This window comes from Tamandua tetradactyla, chromosome 3, assembly GCF_023851605.1.
Source record: "Tamandua tetradactyla isolate mTamTet1 chromosome 3, mTamTet1.pri, whole genome shotgun sequence".
In the NCBI taxonomy this organism is placed as follows: domain Eukaryota; kingdom Metazoa; phylum Chordata; class Mammalia; order Pilosa; family Myrmecophagidae; genus Tamandua; species Tamandua tetradactyla.
The window spans coordinates 18738774-18759797 of record NC_135329.1 but is presented as its reverse complement, the minus strand read 5'-3'; the positions used below and the strand labels follow the sequence as shown (position 1 = coordinate 18759797).

The following is a 21024-nucleotide window of genomic DNA, read 5'->3' as shown; positions in this document are numbered from 1 at the left end:
TTTTTTTCTTTTTTCGTAGAAATTGACAAGCTGAATCAAAAATTTTTATGGAAATATAAATAATACAATTTAGCCACACAGTTTTGAAAAAGGTGAAAAAAGTTAAAGGGCTTAAACTTAGCAAGACTTAATATAAACTACAGTGATCAAGACAGTATTATACTGGTATAAGAATGGAGAGTTCAGAAATTGACTCACACTTATATGGTCAATAATTTTCAACGACGGCACCACAGTAATTCAGTGGTATAAGGAAAGTCTTTACAACAAATGTGCTGGAATAAATGGATATCCATATGGAAGAAAAAAAAAAAGGTGGGAAGTGGGTAGCTCAACCCTACCTCACATTATTCACAAAAACTAATTTGGATTGGACATAGACTTAAATGGAAAAACTAAAAAAAAAAAGTAACATTTTTAGAAAAAAATATCTTCATAACTGATGCTAGGCAAGTTTCTTAGGATACTAAACTTTCTAGAGCAAGAAAGAATGACAGTTATGATAATTATTGAAAGCCTTTACAGGCACACAGTTTATTGTACTGTTCTGTTTATTTTGTATATGTTTGAAATTGTCCATAATAAAAAAAAAAGTTTTTAAAAAGAAATAGCCAGGACCTTTTAAAAATTAGATACCTCTCTAGAACAGAAGCAGACCAGGTGAATGAGACTTGATCTACCTGACATCAAGATTTACTTCAAAGCTATAATAAGATGGTTTATTGTTAGCATAAGGATTGACTGGTGGACAGACTAGAGATCCTAGGAAAAGAGGGCATTACAGTTCAGTGGAGGATGAATTTATGCTATAAGTAATATTGGGAGAATTGATCATCCAAATAGAAACACCAAAATAATTTGATTGGAGTTTTGGTTTGAAAACCATTGCCTACACAAGATTTCCACAAGTGCACACACATACATACACAAACATATTTTGTATATATAAATGTTTATTTCAGCATTGTTTATAATAGTGAAAAATTGGAAAGCTGAGCATCTACCATTAGCAGAATGGATAAGTCAATTGTGATATATGTAAACACCTGAAGTCTTAGAGCAGTGAAAATCAGTGAGCTAGAGCTACATATATCCTTCTCGATAGATCTCAGACATATGAGGATGAGTGAAAAAAGCAACATGGAGAATACAGTATGATGCCAAAAATATACAGAACATTCTTTTGTTGTTGATGGATATATAGTTAGGTTGTAAAAGTTTATAATAAGCATCAGAATGATAAACATCACATTCAGAATAATGATTAACGTCTGTGGGGGTAGGAAGAGAATTGGATCAGGGATGGATACACAAGAGGCTTCAGCTGAATTTGTGAAACTTGAGATTAAGATGTTTAAAAATCAACACAAGGGTGCATGGTGCTTCAGTGGTAGAATGCTTGCTTGCCATGAGGGAGACCCGGGTTCAATTCCTGACCTACGCACCCAAAAAAACAACACAAAACGTTAACATTTTCTAAAGCTGGCTGTTGAGCACATGGTGTTTTTAATATTCTCTGTATATAATCTGTATATTTGAAATATTTTTAAATGAAAGGTATTTAACCAAATGAAATCCAGAGCCCATTCAAAAACCAATTTCCCCATCACTAAGTATAAATGTTTGTGACTGTGGCTTGTCCTTTTTTTTAAGGAGCCTGTCTTAAACATTTGCTTTGCAAAGCATGTTTTCTTTGATAGTAACATGCATGTTATGGACTTTTGTTAGGTTCGGATCTGAAGCTTCTGCCTTGTACTAGTAAGGCCATTATGCCTTACTGCCTGCATTTAATGTTAGCCTGTTTTAAGGTAAGATGAAAGCTGATAAGTCTGAATAACTTTTAGTTTGAAATATTGTTCATCTTGATCATCTTGCATGACATGAGTGGAGAGCTTTGTGAATGAATGCTCGTTTAGTACTTTTAAAGTGCGGCTTGGTAGCGTGGGAAAAGTACATGGGCTATGAAATAGCAAATATTTATTAAATAACAACTCTTCTGGGCAAAGATGAGTGGAAACTATCCCCATCCTTGAGTTTACAAATAATAGTAGGACAAATATGCAAATAACCCTGCCCTTCATACGGATCAGTAAATATTTGGGGAACTAATATACTATTCAGAATGTTATTAGCTACCAGAAGAAGGTAATACAAATGCTGTTTGGTTCATAGAGGGATGGACAGTGTATTATAAAGATATGGTGACTGAAAACATTTTAGGCATTAAGATAAATACCAGCAAAGGCCTGATAGAGTTGGGAGGGTTAAAAGAGCACCAAGGTCCTTAGCTGCAGGTAAAGCAGAGCCTTACAGTAGAGAGAACTTTCATGGAGGTTTATGAGCAAGAGAACAACAATACTACTATTTAAGTGTAGTAATTCCCAAACTTAACCCAGCATCAGAATCACTTGACCAATGAAAACAACTTCAAGTGTGATTTTAAACAAAGCCGCTCATTTAAAACAAAAATCCTCTGGTTGTTTCTGCAGCTCACACCTCAGCTTCCTGCCTTGCTGCTTGCTGCCTTTCTTTCTCTTTAACCCCATGCTCTCCTCAGACCCTTCTCTCCTAAGGGCCTCCTGCCCACCCTCCACTCCCAATTGCCCCCTTAAAAGATGTCTGTAAAGTCTTCTCTGTTGTACAGAACTGTCCAATTTTCTCTAGCCCTTTTTCTCAAATTCACATGCTTCAGACTCTGCCATGCATAGCTGACTCCTATGAAAGATGCCATCTAAACACACAGTTGGCATCCCTGTTGACAGCCCAGAGGGATCCGGAGCCTTCCTTTATTTGAATCCACCCTCCTTAGAAGGAAGTTGTGGAGTTTAATTAGCATTTTTTTCCCTGCTTTGTTCCTTCCTTACTCTAATGATCTTTATCATACATTTTCAAATAACAACTTTTTTTTTTTTTTTACGAAATTATATTTGGGGTATTTTACATTATGCCATGATTTCCTTTTCTTTCTTCTGCAGCTTAGAGCTTTCACGGACAGCAGGGATGATATGGCTTTGGGGCATGTGATCGTATTGCTTCAGCAGGAGTGGCCACGGGGAGAGAATCTTTTCTTAAAAGCTGTCAATAAGATTTGCCAACAAGGAAATTTCCAATATGAGAATTTTTTCAATTATGTTACAAGTATCCTTTTTCTTGTCTAGCATAACAGAGTCTGATATTTTAGAATGACTGTATGGGACAGAAATGAATGAAGTGTTCTGGGTAGAAATAATGGTTTTAACTATTTACCTATGTACTTATTAGCCCCTTTTGGGAAAAAAGAGAAGGAATGGTGAATAAAAAATGGGACTGTCTGCTTGTCTTTTGAAAATCATAAAAGGTTCCAATGATGAGTATCAGCAACCTCTTTCCATTTCTCATATCTAACAGGCTTCCAGGAAGGTACCTTAAGGTACCCTGAAGTCAAAGCCCAGTGGCTGTGTTAGTCATAGAACATGATAGTTCATTATCTTTCATCTGCCAAAAGGGTTCCTGCCCACTGTGGCCTCCTCCTGGGACGTTAGCTATCCCTCGCCACAGCTCTCACAGCTGCCATTGTGTACTCACCAAAGATGTTGCCCCATACAGGAATTGCTTTTTATGACAGATGATGCTTTTTTTCACTCAGTTTATTAGGCAAAGACCTTTGAATTGAAGGTAATTATATTTCATTGCTTATCTTAGTTTCATTATTTTTGAGTTGCAGGGTATCTGGTAACATTGTCCAAGTGCCAAGAACAATAGTTTTTAACCTTTCTTTGGATGCAAATCCCTTTTGAGAATCTGATGAAAGTTATAGAGGTTTTCACCAAAAAAAAATGTGTATATGAAATGCTCCATCATTTTGAATAAAATTTGGGGGATTCACAGAAAGCACATAAAAATCCTTGTACCCTAGGCGTGAAGAAATAGTCACTTTATTTTTATGAATTTCATAGCTTGTAATCCAAACTTAATCCCCTCCCCTGCCACCACCTCTATCATTTCTTAGTAAGCAAATAGAAAATCGGTTTAATTATAATATAGATGAGGAATATGTTGTTCTAATGCCATTTAGCCTAGCAAATCTTATGTCAAGAATTAGCTTTGTGTGGCAGTTTTTGATGTAAGAATCATACATTTGGAATCAGTCAGACCTGGTTTCAGATTCAGACTCTGAAGTTGGTAATCAGATGGCAAGGGGCATGTCCTCATCTGCGAGAACGGGCACTTGTTTTTGTGGTTAGCCTGAATCTGGCCTACAGATATTGATATGCTGGAGGAATTCGCCTACTTACGAACTCAGGAAGGTGGGAAAATTCATCTGGAATTACTTCCCAATCAAGGAATGCTGATCAAGTAAGCATACTATCTTTTGCTCTTCCATGTTGATACTTATCTTTTGTGAGCTTGTAGGAAATTTTGTAAGTTTCTTAGCTTTTCAAAACTTCATAGAAGGGAATCTGAATCTGGTCCTCATTTTTGAGAGTAGATTTGGTTCTGGGTACCTCTTTTAAAACTTGCATTTCCTTAACTACATTTCTGACTCAAAAATGTTTATATAGGACTATTTCTATCACTGGAAACTTTTTCACTAGATAAAGGTCTTGTTCATTATATCTTTTCCTTTCCAAAATTTACGGAATGATTCTTTAAATTTCTGATTGGACATAAAGTGCTTTGTCCAATTAAGAAAAGCTAGGCATAAATAAAGTTGTGGTGGATGAGGAAAATTCATTAGGAGCAATGACAGTTTTTTTTAATAAACTGTATTATGGATTTAAATATTTAATTGAAACTCTCCTAAGCAATCCTCATTGCTTACTTAGTACAAAGTAAAATAGCCATGTCAAGTGCCTCAAAGAAAAACACACCAGCTTAAAGAAATGATAGTGGAGGGCTCAGTCTCTGTCACCCCTTCCATACCCACAAAGTGTTACCAAAATTTCATCTTGGCCCAGACGAGAACACCAAGTTAGTGACCATTTATGATTTTTAAATAGCTCATAAATCTTGCTTCTATCCCCCAGTATGCATTGTAGTTTGGAAAGTATATCCTCTTTGCTGTAAGTGCCACGTGTAGTTTTATTTTCATACTACCTCCTTTGCTTCCTGCTTATTCAGCATGTCTGAAAGTGTTAGAGTCGCTGCAAGAGACTGAATCCTCAGAAGAAAGTGTTGCTAAGTCTGAAAACATTTTTCTTTCTCCCTCAATTGTGGAATAAATGAGTTCCAGTTGTTTAAAGCAAAAATCTATCTCTTATTCTCTCTTTGTAGAATCTTAGAAACATTGAGGGAGGGAAGTAAGGAATGTTTGTTCTGAATATCTACTAGTTTAGTGCATAGCAGACATTTATTTTTAGGTCCTGGCAAAACTAGGATCTTGTAGGATTCACTCCAAAGGATGGAAAGATTAAGTGGATTTTTTTCTTCATCTTGAAAATGCTATTAAATATTCTAACCATTTAAACTAAAAAGAAACAAATATTCTTGTTTTTAAAAATGAAATCTTTATGCATTATATTACTTAAGCAAGAGGTACTGGACACATTCATCTTCCCATTTCCATTTACTTCTCTAAGATTGTGAATAAATACCATGGGAAAAATAGTTGCATGGTTAAAAAAAGTTCTTAACAGTGTTTGAGAATAAAGATGACTGTTTGATGTGGGTGCCAGGTAACCACTTTTCTAGGTTTTGAGGCTGAATATACAAACATACCTTTAATAGCTATTTTTAGTTTATTCTCATTTACAGTCACTGTACAAATTATCGTAATATAGAGACAGCCTCAGTAGAACCAAACCCCCATTTATTTAGAATTAAGCCTAGCAATGATTCTCACTTAACCTCGGTCAGGCCTTACTGCTTGTGGGAATGCGAGAGAACAGATTGTCAAAAATGGACAAGTCAAACCTCAGACTTAATCATACTGAACCATTTTCCTTTTACCAAAGAGTTTTTGTTGATAACCCCTAGGACAAGGAAGGCATATTGGACACCCTGATAATATCACTGTAATGGGTAGTTTGGGATCAGTAGGGATACACATCATGCAATTCTAGGCTTTTTGTAGGATAACTCCATGCTTTCCTGCCTTGGTCAATATAATCCTTAATTCCTTCTGAGTTCCTAGAGAAGACCATTTAGTCACTTAGGAAACCTGCTGTTTTGTCAGCTTGGAGGCAGGAATAGGCTTTGTTACCTAGTGAGCTGACCTTGTAGGGACTTGCCCACACTTCACTGCCTGAGTCTCAGAGTTCATTTGAAATTTACATTTCACATTACTTATGCCTGTTACAGAGGTGAAAGCAAACTGCCTAAGACAGAGAGCTCTTACTAATAGAGGTATGATTCAAATCTTGAATAAAATTATCTGTATTCCTTTTCCCTTTGGGTTCCAACACACTCCCTGAAATCATTGCAGAGCTTGTGGGTGGTCCCTGCAGATGAGTGACAGAGATGATGTGTGCAGTGTATGGCTCTCCCCTTGGGTAAGGTTGTAGAGCTCGTGCTAGTGGTGGCACCTTGGATGCCTGCAGGTACAGTACAAACACTGATGCCTAACTGAGAAGAGGGATACTTGGTGCTAAAGTCCTGTCAAAGATGGTTACAAAAAGTAACAGGGCGCCCCCTGTTGAAGAGCAACAGTGGCTCAGTGGCCGAGTTCTTGCCTGCCATGCCAGAGATCCGGGCTCTTTTCCCTGAGACTGCCCATGTCAAAAAAAAAAAGTAACCAGGCTCACTTCTGGGATTGGAGTGTTCCTGAGAAGAGGTGGGAGTGAAGGAAGCTAGATTTGCAAATGTGTCTTCTCAAATGTTTACCCTTTCCCCACTGAGATTCATGGATCTCTTTCCTCACTGGTTGTTTTTTATGCTAAGGGGGCTGAGCTCTGGGACCAGGAGCCAAGATGCCTCTGGGTGTGCACTAACAGCCGGTGCAGCAAGAGGGATTGCTAGCTTCTCTCTGGCCTCCTTAAAAGCACAGCTGCAGCCGGTGCTTGCCGGAGATTAAAGGGCTTCTGTAGAGTCTGCTTCCAGTCTTTTGCATTTTCTCTGGAGTATTGTTTTTGCAGTGCAGGGTGAGTCGGTGTGGGTGTTTGAATGCTGCTGTTTGCTGTTTTTTAAAGGCCTTCTAGCCCTCCCCTGGGGTTACTGCAGCAGGAATTCTTACCTGTGCTTCAGCCCAGCATACAGACTGCTGACAGGTACCAAGTGGAAAAACACCTGCTCATAGTGTGCTGTTTTGTCAACATGTTTTACCGCCCATGGTTTTCAGCTCTTTGTTATTCAGTGCCCTTTTTCATGCTTTATTTTTTTTTAATTTATTCTGCATTCCTTGGCAAACCATCTGGTTGTAATATTGTAACATTTCTTATTTTTTTTCCATAAGTTGCCAGTGTGTTTGTGTTCAATTTAAAAATCATTATGGCTCTTTAAAAAAAGTTATAAAACTGTATTAGATTAAGTACACATTAGATTAGGTGCTGAACTATGGTTCCCTCACAATAAAACATAAGGCATTCAGTCAAAAATGCTTAAGGATCCTGAAGTTTAAATTTTCATTTTTTTGATTTTCGTATTAGTGACCATTGTTGAATTTTTTCTTTTTTGGTCTGAATAAACTCTAGCACAGTTTTCCTGCCACTAATGTTGTTTTCTTTTTTCATTTTGCCCACCGAATTGAAAATATTTGATAGGATAGAATGTCATATTTATTAGCTGTCTTATCCTGTTCTTGAACCACCACAAAAGCTAACTAATTTTCTTCTTCATCCAAGCTTAACCAGAGTGATAAAGGCACTGATAGAAATATAATTGAGCTGTGCTGCTTTTTATATGTGGAAATAACACTATTGAACCACTATCAGCAGATTATAGCATTTGATTCTATTTTTACTAGCATTAAGGAGAGAGTTTCCTTTGATCTTTTGATGCTGTTTAGCTTAGTGTCTGCAAACACCGATACAATTGGTCAGAAGGTCAGCTCCAATTTGGGGTCATAATCTGGGGCCCAGAAGAGAAGTATCATAAATGATCTGCATCCATCCCAGTGGGGTTCATGACCTTAACCTCACCGATACTGTGTCCTCATTACTTAGTTAACCAGCCAGACTTGACTAGTGATGTTCACAAAGAATGGAGAGCATTTGCCCCATGGCACTGCTGTTTGTGCTGTTCTTTTGAGAATATCTTCACTCACCTAACAAAGCATGATTTTTTTAATGTTGCATTGCAACTTTATATTCTGACTGCTGTTATACTTATTTTATATATGATAGTACAATTTATTTTTAAAAAGAAACATTTTAGATTGGCTTTCAATGGTTTTATTTTGGCCAGTGCATAAAAATCTCATTTTAAGTCCATTACTATGTCTGAAGGAAGTCAGGCAGTAGGACTGGGAGAAAATGGAGGTGGCTTCTATTTGTCTAAATTTACCAAGCCACTGAACTAATTGTTAAAGCCCCTTTCCTCTTAGCTAATCCCCACTGATTTTTGATAGATTTTTCTTTTCCTTCTTGATTTTGGTATCTTAAGTTTTCTAGGATTTCACTGTGATTTCCTTTTCTAAAGCACAATTGGGGGGGGGGGGGGGGCGTAGTTAGAGACCTCTTTGCATGTCTTCCCACTGACCCTTCCACAGATGTTGAGGTCTCTGAGCACCTGGACCAGCTTTGCTCTCAGTAGGATTTCATAGGCCGCCACTTCTGCTCTGCAATAATTCTGCCTCTCTCTCCACCTGTGCCAGACTTCTCTCAGGACTTCCTATCTCCTCTGCTTTTTCCTCAAACAGATGTGAATCTGGATGGGCTCAGCACTTAGGAGAGTTGTCCTGTTCTGGCATCAGAGGGTGATGACAAGCTCTAACCTGGCAGCTGTGCAGAAATTCCTAGCCTTTCATAGAGCCAGGGCCACCAGGGAAGCTCAGTGTAGTGACTGGCTTATTCTGGTCTCTCTCCTCCCTGCTGCTGCCTCTGGAAGGTTTGCTGGCCTGGCAGAACACAAGGGCTTTATGGCCAATGTGGACTGGACCCAATCAGCCCTTAATAACTGAATTGTGCAAAAGTCAGCAGTAGAGATACCTAACATCAGACCTCCAAGAGTTCAAAAGCAAAGCACATGGCATTTTACAAAAAGTTTAGATGTTTGAAATAACCTAGAATGGAAATAATGTCTCTATTTGAAGTCTTTCTGTGAAGGAATGGGGAAGGGTGTTCTTTGGCTAGGTCTTTTTCATTCTTAAAGATTTTTTTTTTATGTATGTATTCTTAGAGCTGAGATAGGCTTTACTTATTAGATCCTACCCTTTTGGAGTTACCCTGCCTCTGCTCAGTTGCCAGTGCTAACTCCTGGTCTCGTCTGTTTCCCTGTCGCTGCCCTCAGGCACCACACGGTGACACGGGGTATCACCAAAGGCGTGAAGGAGGACTTCCGCCTGGCCATGGAGCGCCAGGTTTCCCGCTGTGGCGAGAACCTGATGGTGGTGCTGCACAGGTTCTGCATTAACGAGAAGATCTTGCTGCTTCAGACTCTGACATGACTGAAGACTTTTCTGCCAGATAGCCTGGAGCTGTGCAGTTTTGGAAGGAAGAACTAAAGTAGTGCTAATGTTGCTGTTACAACTCGTAAAGAGAAAAAACTTCTCTAAGTTCTAACTCTTTGGTTGCTTCCCAGTAGTTCCCACGAATCCAAGAAACTATTTCTATTTTGAAGAGCCATTTTTTTGTAATTTTTGTAAAACAAAAGCATCAATTCATTTTGTAAATAAATGTCATCCTAAAATACAGGGTTTTGAAAAAATTATTTTAATGCTTATGAGTGTCTCATCAGGGATGCATTTTTACTGTACTTTTCAAAGCATTATTGGTAAGGGAACAACATCCAACATGAATTGAGCAGCGAATTTTTTATTGTAGATCCTTAAAAAGACAGTATGCCTTCCATTTCAAGATTTTATTTTCCATAGTTAGTCTTCGGTGAATATTACACATCAACCTCTTACTCATTCAGGAATTTTAATAACAAAAACCTATATGCAGGTCTTCCGGGAAGATTGCAGAATAAGAGAGGCAGACCTAACTTCACCATAGAATAACTAGAGAAAAGGCAGAAAATGACAGGGCAGGGGTCCCAGGATACAAGCAGCCAGAGAGGGACTTCTACATTATATAAGCAGAACCTGGGTGAAAAAGTGGGGAAATGACAACTGAAAGGATGGGGTGAGTTTATTTACTTATGACCAGCCCTGGGGCTAGCAGCTGTGTACCAGCCCAGAGCAGATGAGGGGGTTGCTCCTGCAGCTGGGAGCTCCCCAAGGGGAATTCAGGAATCAACAGACTTAGCCACAGACAGAAAACTTGGTAGGATGTACGGCACCTACCCCCAAACCTGAAGCATGCATGGATAGGCATCTGGTTTGGGGAAGATTGCAGGACCTTCCCTCAGGAGGAAAGGGGTTGGAGAGCATAGCAGAGCCAATCTGACAATTAGCAGGTGAGAGATACGTTCTCTAGTCATTGCCTGTATCCTTTTGCCATGGAACACACAGCATGCACAGGCGGAGAGGCGGGAACAAGGGAGAGAACCCCGAAGCACCAAAAACCACCCCCAAACACCCCAGTGGCCCGGGGATACACGGAGGGCAGGGAGCTTGTGGGCTGCCAACTAGCAGGGCACTTCCAAGCTGGCTGAGGTCTGGGGAAGGTGAAAACCCCAGAACCCGAGGTTTTTCCACTGGAAAGGCTGGGAATCACCAGACCCATCGTGCCCTCAAGCAGATTCTAGCAGACATGCACAATGCCCTGCCCCACCCCTGGAGCTGGCAGTCTCCAGTACTCTTGCAAACTTGTTCCATTATTTGGAATTCCTCCTGGTTTGGACCCCACCCACCCAGCAGCCACAGTCCGGAAAAAGCAGGCTTGAGGGAAAGAGGGAAAGAGGCAGCCCAAGAGCACTATCTGCTGGGAAGACAGGGAAAGTATACCCTGGTAAACAGGTGTTGGGCCAAATTAATAGATGTCCAAATAGACTTGCATTTCGACCCGCAGGAGGTCTTGACCTCATGAGGCCTGGGAATTACTTATAAACGAAGTGCCAAAGGAGACATTCAATGCAAACTCAAGCAACTATAAAATCTTAGGTGAGCGAGGGATATCAACCTTCAAAAGGATCTTATCAAGATAATCAAATGAGAAGAAATCAGAAAGTAACAAAGCACACGCAGATGAAAGAAGAGATGGCTAAGCAAATGGCCAAATTAAAAACCGGAGAAGCAGAATTTGAAACTAATTTAAAAAGTATATATAGAGGGGCCAAGATGGCAGCTTAGCAATGTGCACATTTTAGGTCGTCCTCCAGAACAACTACTAAATAACCAGAAACAGAACAGAACAGCTCCCGGAGCCACGTCAGTGACTGGACACACAGCGTACCCCAGTCTGGACCAGCTGGACCGGCTGCAAGCCTTCCCAAAACCGTGAGTTCCCCAAGCTGTGGCGGCTGGCGCCCGGTGCCCCTCCCCCACAGGCGGCTTCCCAGAGGGAAAGGAAAGAGACTCTAAACCTGGTCGAGCTGAGTTTGCTCATCGGGCTCACAGAAAAAGAGGAAAGGGGAGGAAACGGAGGTTTTAGTCGCTGTGTTTCTACGGAGACTTGGCAGCCTCTGGATTCAGCGGCGAGACTTCTCGGGCTGCAGCTGCCCCAGGCATAGGCAGAAACAGGCTGCTTTCAGGGCTGTCTCCCACCTGTGCCTTCCCCAGGGGAGGGGTGAAGCCCAATCAGGTGGAATCCCTCTCTCAAGGAATTCAGAACCCAGGACTTGGCAATTTGAAGCCATTAAAACCAGCCTACAACCTCTCCTCCATCTCCACCACACCCCCAGCCGGGAGAGTCTTCCAAACTTAAAAGTGCCGCAACTTTTTTTTCTGGTGGGACCCGCCGGCAGACAAGCGCCACATACTGGGCAGGATAAGAAAAACAGAGCCCAGAGACTTCACAGGAAAGTCTTTTAACCTGCTGGGTCTCATCCTCAGGAAAAACTGACGCAGGTGACTCCTTCCCCCTGATAGGAGGCCAGTTTACTCCGGGAAAACCCGGCTGGAGTCTATAATACCTACATAGACCCTCCTAAGGGTGGGGAGGGAAAAGGCACCATATAAGCAGGGCAAGAAACAAGAAAACAAGAACTGAAAAATTATCCTCTGTTAAACAAAACCTAAGCTAGAGGTCTGGAAAAAGCTGAACTGAAGGTCAAAGAACAGATAGACAACAAATTCATCTAGCAAGAAAACCCTAGGTAAGAGAAGTGAAAGCAATTTCCAGAATAAACTAATTAAGGTAATTAAATGCCAGCAAAAAATAACAAATCACACCAGGAAAATTGAAGATATGGCCCATTCAAAGGAACAAACCAATAGTTCAAATGAGATACAAGAGCTGAAACAACTAATTCAGAATGTACGAACAGACATGGAAAAAAACCTCATCAAAAACCAAATCATCGAGAATAAACTTGGAATATGTCATTGGTAACAGAGTCCAGCAGGAGTTAGAAACAGGGTAAGATAATGGGTAATTGGAGCTGAAGGGATACAGACTGTGCAACAGGACTAGATACAAAAACTCAAAAATGGACAGCACAATAATACCTAATTGTAAAGTAATCATGTTAAAACACTGAATGAGGCTGCATCTGAGCTATAGGTTTGTTTTTTTTTTTTACTATTATTATTACTTTTATTTTTTTCTCTATATTAACATTCTATATCTTTTTCTGTTGTGTTGCTAGTTCTTCTAAACCAATGCAAATGCACTAAGAAACGATGATCATGCATCTATGTGATGATGTTAAGAATTACTGATTGCATATGTAGAATGGTATGATTTCTAAATGTTGGGTTAATTTCTTTTTTTCCGTTAATTAATAAAAAAAAAAAAAACCAAATCAATGAATTGAGGGAGGATATGAAGAAGGCAAGGAATGAACAAAAAGAAGAAATGGAAAGTCTGAAAAAACAAATCACAGAACTTATGGGGATGAAAGGCACAGTAGAAGAGATGAAAAAAACAATGGAAACCTACAATGGTAGATTTCAAGAGACAGAGGTTAGGATGAGTGAACTGGAGGACGGAACATCTGAAACCCAACAAGATACAGAAACTATAGGGAAAAAATGGAAAAATATGAGCAGGGACTCAGGGAATTGAATGATAATATGAAGCGTACAAATATACGTGTTGTGGGTGTCCCGGAAGGAGAAGAGAAGAAAAGGAGGAGAAAAACTAATGGAAGAAATTATCACTGAAAATTTCCCAACTCTTATGAAAGACCTAAAATTACAGATCCAAGAAGTACAGTACACCCCAAAGAGAATAGATCCAAATAGGCATTCTCCAAGACACTTACTAGTCAGAATGTCAGAGGTCAAAGAGAAAGAGAGGATCTTGAAAGCAGCAAGAGAAAAGCAATCCATCACATACAAGGGAAACCCAATAAGACTATGTATAGATTTCTCAGCAGAAACCATGGAGGCGAGAAGACAGTGGGATGATATATTTAAATTACTAAAAGAGAAAAACTGCCAACCAAGACTTCTATATCCAGCAAAACAGTCCTTCAAAAATGAGGGAGAAATTAAAACATTTTCAGACAAAAAAATCACTGAGAGAATTTGTGACCAAGGGACCAGCTCTGCAAGAAATACTAAAGGGAGCACTAGAGACAGATATGAAAAGACAGAAGAGAGAGGTGTGGAGAAGAGTGTAGAAAGAAGGAAAATTAGATATGACATATAAAATACAGAAGGCAAAATGGTAGAGGAAAGTACTACCCATACAGTAATAACACTAAATGTTAATGGATTGAACTCCCCAATCAAAAGACATAGACTGGCAGAATGGATTAAAAAACAGGATCCTTCTATATGCTATCTACAGGAAACACATCTTAGACCCAAAGATAAACATAGGTTGAAAGTGAAAGGTTGGGAAAAGATATTTCATGCAAATAACAACCAGAAAAGAGCAGGAGCAGCTATACTAATATCCAACAAATTAGACTTCAAATGTAAAACAGTTAAAAGAGACAAAGAAGGATACTATGTACTAATAAAAGGAACAATTCAACATGAAGACATAACAACCATAAATATTTATGCACCAAACCAGAATGCCCCAAAATACATGAGGCAAACACTGCAAACACTGAAAAGGGAAATAGACACATCTACCATAATAGTTGGAGACTTCAATTCCCCACTCTCATCAATGGACAGAACATCTAGACAGAGGATCAATAAAGAAACAGAGAATTTGAATATTACAATAAATGAGCTAGACTTAACACATTTATACGACATTATACCACAACAGCAGGATGCACCTTTTTCTCAAATGCTCATGGATCATTCTCAAAGATAGACCATATGCTAGGTCACAAAGCAAGTCTCAACAAATTTAAAAAGACTGAAATCATACAAAATACTTTCTCAGATCATAAAGGAATGAAGTTGGAAATCAATAATAGGCAAAGCACCAGAAAATCCAAAAATATGTGGAGGCTCAACAACACACTCTTAAACAACCAGTGGGTCAAGGAAGAAATTACAAGAGAAATCAGTAAATATCTCGAGGCAAATGAAAATGAAAGTACAACATATCAAAACTTATGGAATGCAGCAAAGGCAGTGCTAAGAGGGAAATTTATTGCCCTAAATGCCTATATCAAAAAAGAAGAAAGGGCAATAATACAGGAATTAACTGTCCACTTGGAAGAACTGGAGAAAGAACAGCAAACTAACCCCAAAGCAAGCAAAAGGAAAGAAATAACAAAGATTAGAGCAGAAATAAATGAAATTGAGAACATGAAAACAATTGAGAAAATCAATAAAACCAGAAGTTGGTTCTATGAGAAAATCAATAAGATTGATGGGCCCTTAGCAAGATTGACAAAAAGAAGAAGAGAGAGGATGCAAATAAATAAGATCAGAAATGGAAGAGGAGACATAACCACTGACTCAACAGAAATAAAGGAGGTAATAACAGGATACTATGAACAACTTTATGCCAATAAATACAACAATGTAGATGAAATGGACAACTTCCTAGAAAGGCACGAACAACCAACTTTGACTCAAGAAGAAATAGATGACCTCAACAAACCAATCACAAGTAAAGAAACTGAATCAGTCATTAAAAAGCTTCCCAAAAAGAAAACTCCAGGACCAGACGGCTTCACATGTGAATTCTACCAAACATTCCAGAAAGAATTAGTACTAATCCTGCTCAAACTCTTCAAAAAAATTGAAGTGGAGGGAAAGCTACCTAATTCATTCTATGAAGCCAACATCACCCTCATACCCAAACCAGGCAAAGATATTACAAAAAAAAGAAAACTCTCTAATGAATATAGATGCAAAAATCCTCAACAAAATTCTAGCAAATCGAATCCAGCAACACATTAAAAGAATTATACATCATGACCAAGTAGGATTCATCCCAGGTATGCAAGGATGGTTCAACATAAGAAAATCAATTAATGTAATACACCATATCAACAAATCAAAGCAGAAAAATCACATGATCATCTCAATTGATGCAGAGAAGGCATTTGACAAGATTCAACATCCTTTCCTGTTGAAAACACTTCAAAGGCTAGGAATACAAGGGAACCTCCTTAAAATGATAGAGGGAATATATGAAAAACCCACAGCTAATATCATCCTCAATGGGGAAAAATTGAAAACCTTCCCCCTAAGATCAGGAACAAGACAAGGAGGTCCACTATCACCACTGTTATTCAACAGCATGTTGGAAATTCTAGCCAGGGCAATTAGACAAGAAAAAGAAATACAAGGCATCAAAATTGGAAAGGAAGAAGTAAAACTATCACTGTTTGCAGATGATATGATACTATATGTTGAAAACCCTGAAAAATCCATAGCAAAACTACTAGAGCTAATAAACAAGTACAGCAAAGTGGTAGGTTACAAGATCAACATTCAAAAATCTGTAGTGTTTCTATACATTAGTAATGAACAATCTGAGGGGGAAATCAAGAAACAAATTCCATTTACAATTGCAACTAAAAGAATAAAATACTTAGGAATAAATTTAACTAAAGAGACAAAAGACCTAACAAAGAAAACTACAAGAAACTGTTAAAAGAAATCACAGAAGACCTAAATAGATGGAAGGGCATACCGTGTTCATGGATTGGAAGACTAAATATAGTTAAGATGTCAATTCTACCTAAATTGATTTACAGATTCAACGCAATACCAATCAAAATCCCAACAACTTACTTTTCAGAAATAGAAAAACCAATAAGCAAATTTACCTGGAAGGGCAGGGTGCCCCGGATTGCTAAAAGTATCTTGAGGGAAAAAAACGAAGCTGGAGGTCTCACGCTGCCTGACTTTAAGGCATATTATGAAGCCACAGTGGTCAAAATAGTATGGTACTGGCATAAAGATAGATATATTGACCAATGGAATCGAATAGAGTGTTCAGATATAGACCCTCTCATCTATGGACATTTGATCTTTGATAAGGCAGTCAAGCCAACTCACCTGGGACAGAACAGTCTCTTCAATAAATGGTGCCTAGAGAACTGGATATCCATATGCAAAAGAATGAAAGAGGACCCGTATCTCACACCCTATACAAAAGTTAACTCAAAATGGATCAAAGATCTAAACATTAGGTCTAAGACCATAAAACAGTTAGAGGAAAATGTAGGGAGATATCTTGTAAATCTTACAATTGGAGGCGGTTTTATGGACCTTAAACCTAAAGCAAGAGCACTGAAGAAAGAAAGAAATAAATGGGAGCTCCTCAAAATCAAACACTTTTGTGCATCCAAGAACTTCATCAAGAAAGTAGAAAGACAGCCTACACAATGGGAGACAATATTTGGAAACGACATATCAGATAAAGGTCTAGTATCCAGAATTTATAAAGAGATTGTTCAACTCAACAACAAAAAGACTGCCAATCCAATTACAAAATGGGAAAAAGACTTGAACAGACACCTCTCAGAAGAGGAAATGCAAATGACCAAAAGGCACATGAAGAGATGTTCAACGTCCCTGGCCATTAGAGAAATGCAAATCAAAACCACAATGAGATATCATCTCACACCCACCAGAAAGGCCATTATCAACAAAACAGAAAATGACAAGTGCTGGGAAGGATGTGGAGAAAGAGCCACACTTATCCACTGTTGGTGGGAATGTCAAATGGTGCAACCACTGTGGAAGGCAGTTTGGTGGTTTCTCAAAAAGCTGAATAAAGAATTGCCATATGACCCAGCAATACCATTGCTAGGTATCTACTCAGAGGACATATGGGCAAAGACACAAATGGACATTTGCACACCAATGTTTATAGCAGCATTATTTACAATTGCAAGGAGATATAAACAGCCAAAATGTCCATCAACAGATGAGTGGCTAAACAAACTGTGGTATATACATACAATGGAATATTATGCAACTTTAACAGTGAATAAACTTATGAAGTATGTAACAACATGGATGGACCTTGAGAACATTATGCTGAGTGAGACTAGCCAAAAACTAAAGGACAAATACTGTATGGTCTCATTGATATGAACTGACATTAGTGAATAAACTTGGAATATTTTGTTCGTAACAGGGACCATCAGGAGATAGAAAGATATTGGGTAATTGGAGCTGAAGGGATACAGATTGTGCAACAGGACTGGATACAAAAACTCAGAAATGGACAGCACAATACTACCTAATTGTAATATAATTATCTTAAAACACTGAATGAAGCTCCATGTGAGAATGATAGAGGAAGGAGGGCTGGGGACATAAATGAAATCAGAAAGAAAGATAGATGTTAAAGATTGAGATGGTATAATCTAGGAATGCCTAGAGTGTATAATAATAGTGAAATGTACAAGGTACAATTTTAAAAATGTTTTTGCATGAGGAAGAACAAAGGAATGTCATTATTGCAGGGTACTGAAAATAGATGGTAATTAATATTTTAAAATGTCACCTTCTGTGTGAGACTAAAGCAAAAAATGTTTATTAGCTACAAAATTTATATTTTGACTAGTGCATTTCCTAATATAACTTATGTAGATAGTTTGAATGCCATAAGTACTTGGAATCTCAGGTAGGACATGAGATTTTGCTGGTTTGTCCAGAGTGATGCCCCGATGAATCTCAGAGTGACTCGATCAGTGAGTGGAAAAGTATCTGCAAAGCCCCCTTCGGGGAGTGGTGAGAATGGGGAGAAATTCAACTTCCCCAAGTTGAATTCTTGATATTCTCACAAGCAGTGTGGACAAACAAAGCTATAGGCAGAGCCCCAGCCTTTGGGTTTGTTCATATGAAACTTAACCCCACAAAGGATAGGTCAAGCCTGCTTAAAATTAGGCCTAAGGGTCACCCCCAAGAGAACCTCTTTTGTTGCTCAGATGTGGCCCCTCTCTCCAGGCCAACACAACGAGCAGTCTCACCACCCTACCCCTCTCTACATGGGACGTGACTCCCAGGGGTGTGGACCTTCCTGGCAACGTGGGACAGAGATCTTGGAATGAACGGAGACTCAGCATCAAGGGATTGAGGAAAACCCTAGAATGAGCTGAGACTTAGCATCAAGGGATTGAGAAAACCTTCTCGACCAAAAGGGGGAAGAGGGAAATGAGACAAAGTGTCAATGGCTGAGAGATTCCAAACAGAGTCAAGAGGTTATCCTGGAGGTTATTCTTATGCATCAAGTGGATATCATCTTGTTATTCAAGATGTAATGGAGAGGTTGGAGGGAACTGCCTGAAAATGCAGAGCTGTGTTCCAGTAGCCATGTTTCTTGAGGATGACTGAATAATGATACAGCTGTCACAATGTAACTGTGTGATTATGAAAACCTTGTGTCTGATGCTCCTTTTATCTACCCTGTCAAAAAAGGAGTAGAACATATGGAATAAAATTAAATAATAGGGGGAACAAATGCTAAAATAAATTTAGTTTAAATGCTAGTGATCAATGAAAGCAAGGGGTAAGGGGTATGGTAGGCATAATCTTTTTTTTTTCTTTCCTGTGTTCATTTTATTTCTTTTTCTATTGTCTTTTTATTTCTTTTTCTGAATTAATGCAAATGTTCTAAGAAATGATGAATATGCAACTAAGTGATGATATTGTGAATTACTGATTATGTATGTTGTTTTATTTTCTTTATTTTTTTAATTAATAAATTAATTAAAACAAAACAGAACAAACAACAACAACAAAAAAGTATATACAAAGCTCCAAAATAACTTCATGGGTTGGCCAAAAACACAGAAGATATGAAGACACTAGAAGAGCATACGGAAGAATTTGAAAGAGTAAATAGAAAAATACACACTACAGGAACGATTGATATTCAACAACTTATTCCATGATGCTACTGTGCGATGGAATTGTAAGGGAAGGGCCATAGAATATAATGGAAAATCAGATCCGAATGTACAGAAGAAGGAAGCAGGCAGATCTGATCAATAAGCAATTGCCTGGGCAGAGCTATAACAGACAGGATTTGGGTAGACAGAGGCATCAGCTTATCAACCAAATGACATTTGGAGTTCAATCAAATCTCAGAAGAAAAAACCGTCATGTTTAGCTAGGTAACACCCTTCTGCTTTACTTAACAGGACAATTTTTCTTCTGTAGGATAAAATTTAGAACAGCTAGCTGTGAAAAAATGTGAAAATTAGAAAAAATAATTGATTTCTACAGAGGAAGTTCCAACAGGACAGAGTTCTATCAGAACCCAAAATAGTCATGGATACTGAGGGAAGCCATGTGTGTCACACTACAGGAACGAAGCCAGCTATCCTGTTAGTCTTACACTGAATGTTTTGGATGGAATTCTAGAAAGGAAAGCCAGCAAGATAACTGACATCTTTTGTTTATTATAGTATTCTGACATACACAATTAGATAAGGGATTTATGAAGTCTGAGGCATTTTGTGACATAATGCAAACATCTAGCATTTCCATCAACTTTGAGTTTGGGATGCATTTAGCCTAAAGAAAAACAATGTTTGAGAACTAATACAATAAAAACTGATGACCAGGGCGGGCCGCGGTGGCTCAGCGGGCAAAGTGCTTGCCTGCTATGCCGGAGGACCTCGGTTCGATTCCCGGCCCCAGCCCATGTAACAAAAACGGAGAAACAGAATACAATAAAAACAAGAAAATGTTTAAAGATGTTTCCCTTTCTTCCTTCCTTCCTTCCTTCTATCCTTCCTTCCTTCTCTCTGTCTTTCCTTTAAAAAAAAAAAAAAAAAAAAAAAACTGATGACCAGAAGAAAAATGTTGGCCCACTACACCTGTGAAAATAGTTAAAAACTACACAAACATGTATCTAAAGACAAAGGCCAACAATGTGTTCTCCACCTATTTCAAAGTTTAAACAAGAGTGGTGTTAAAGATGTCAAAAGCTGGAATTATACCACAAACTGTGTTTATTAATAGATTGCCATATGGTTTATATGGCACATTGCTTAACATTTTAAAAAATCTACCCCTAGTTTTTATGATTGATACAGAGATCTCTTTCTCAAAGAAATTATGCTAGATTGAAAATGTTGTGTACCCCAGAAAAGCCATGTCCTTTAAACTCAATTCAATATTGTAGGGTGGAAACCTTTGATGAGATCTTTTCCACGGAAACTGACCTTCTCAATTGTGGATACACCTTTTGATTACTTCATGGAGATGTAACACACCCAATTGTGGCTGTGGCCTTTGCACTAGATGGAGGTGTAACTCTGCCCAGTCAAGGTGGGGCTTGATTAGTTTACTGGAGTCTTTGAGAGAGCTAATGGAAAGAGAAAGAGCTCAGAGCTAACACAGATGCTTGAAGAACAGTTGTTTCAGAGCTGACAGAGATGCAGACATCTGGAGATTCCTGAAGTGCTGACAGAGAGAGTAGATGCAAAGACGCAGACGCTTGGAGATACAGAGCACAGTACATGTTGCCATGAGCTTTCCAATAAGATGCTAAGCAAGCCAGAACCCAGAGGAGC

General features: G+C 38.8%; 2 protein-coding genes across 7 annotated transcripts in view; one reads left to right on the top strand and one right to left on the bottom strand.

The window, feature by feature from the left end:
- INTS10 (integrator complex subunit 10) overlaps nt 1–9764 on the top strand; it is a 30141-nt gene extending 20377 nt beyond the window's left edge. For 3 of the 5 annotated variants that reach the window (XM_077152648.1, XM_077152647.1, XM_077152650.1), the window contains exons 14-17: nt 1729–1808; nt 2976–3138; nt 4242–4335; nt 9364–9764. In XM_077152648.1, coding sequence (XP_077008763.1) covers nt 1729–1808; nt 2976–3138; nt 4242–4335; nt 9364–9520 — 494 coding nt within the window. In that variant the 3' untranslated portion in view covers nt 9521–9764. Of the gene's footprint in view, nt 1–1728; nt 1809–2975; nt 3139–4241; nt 4336–7106; nt 7185–9363 lie in introns of all 5 variants that reach the window. The other 2 variants (XM_077152651.1, XM_077152652.1) reach the window with 1 other exon arrangement.
- HGSNAT (heparan-alpha-glucosaminide N-acetyltransferase) overlaps nt 1–21024 on the bottom strand; it is an 83803-nt gene that overhangs the window by 17091 nt on the left and 45688 nt on the right. The window lies entirely within an intron of this gene.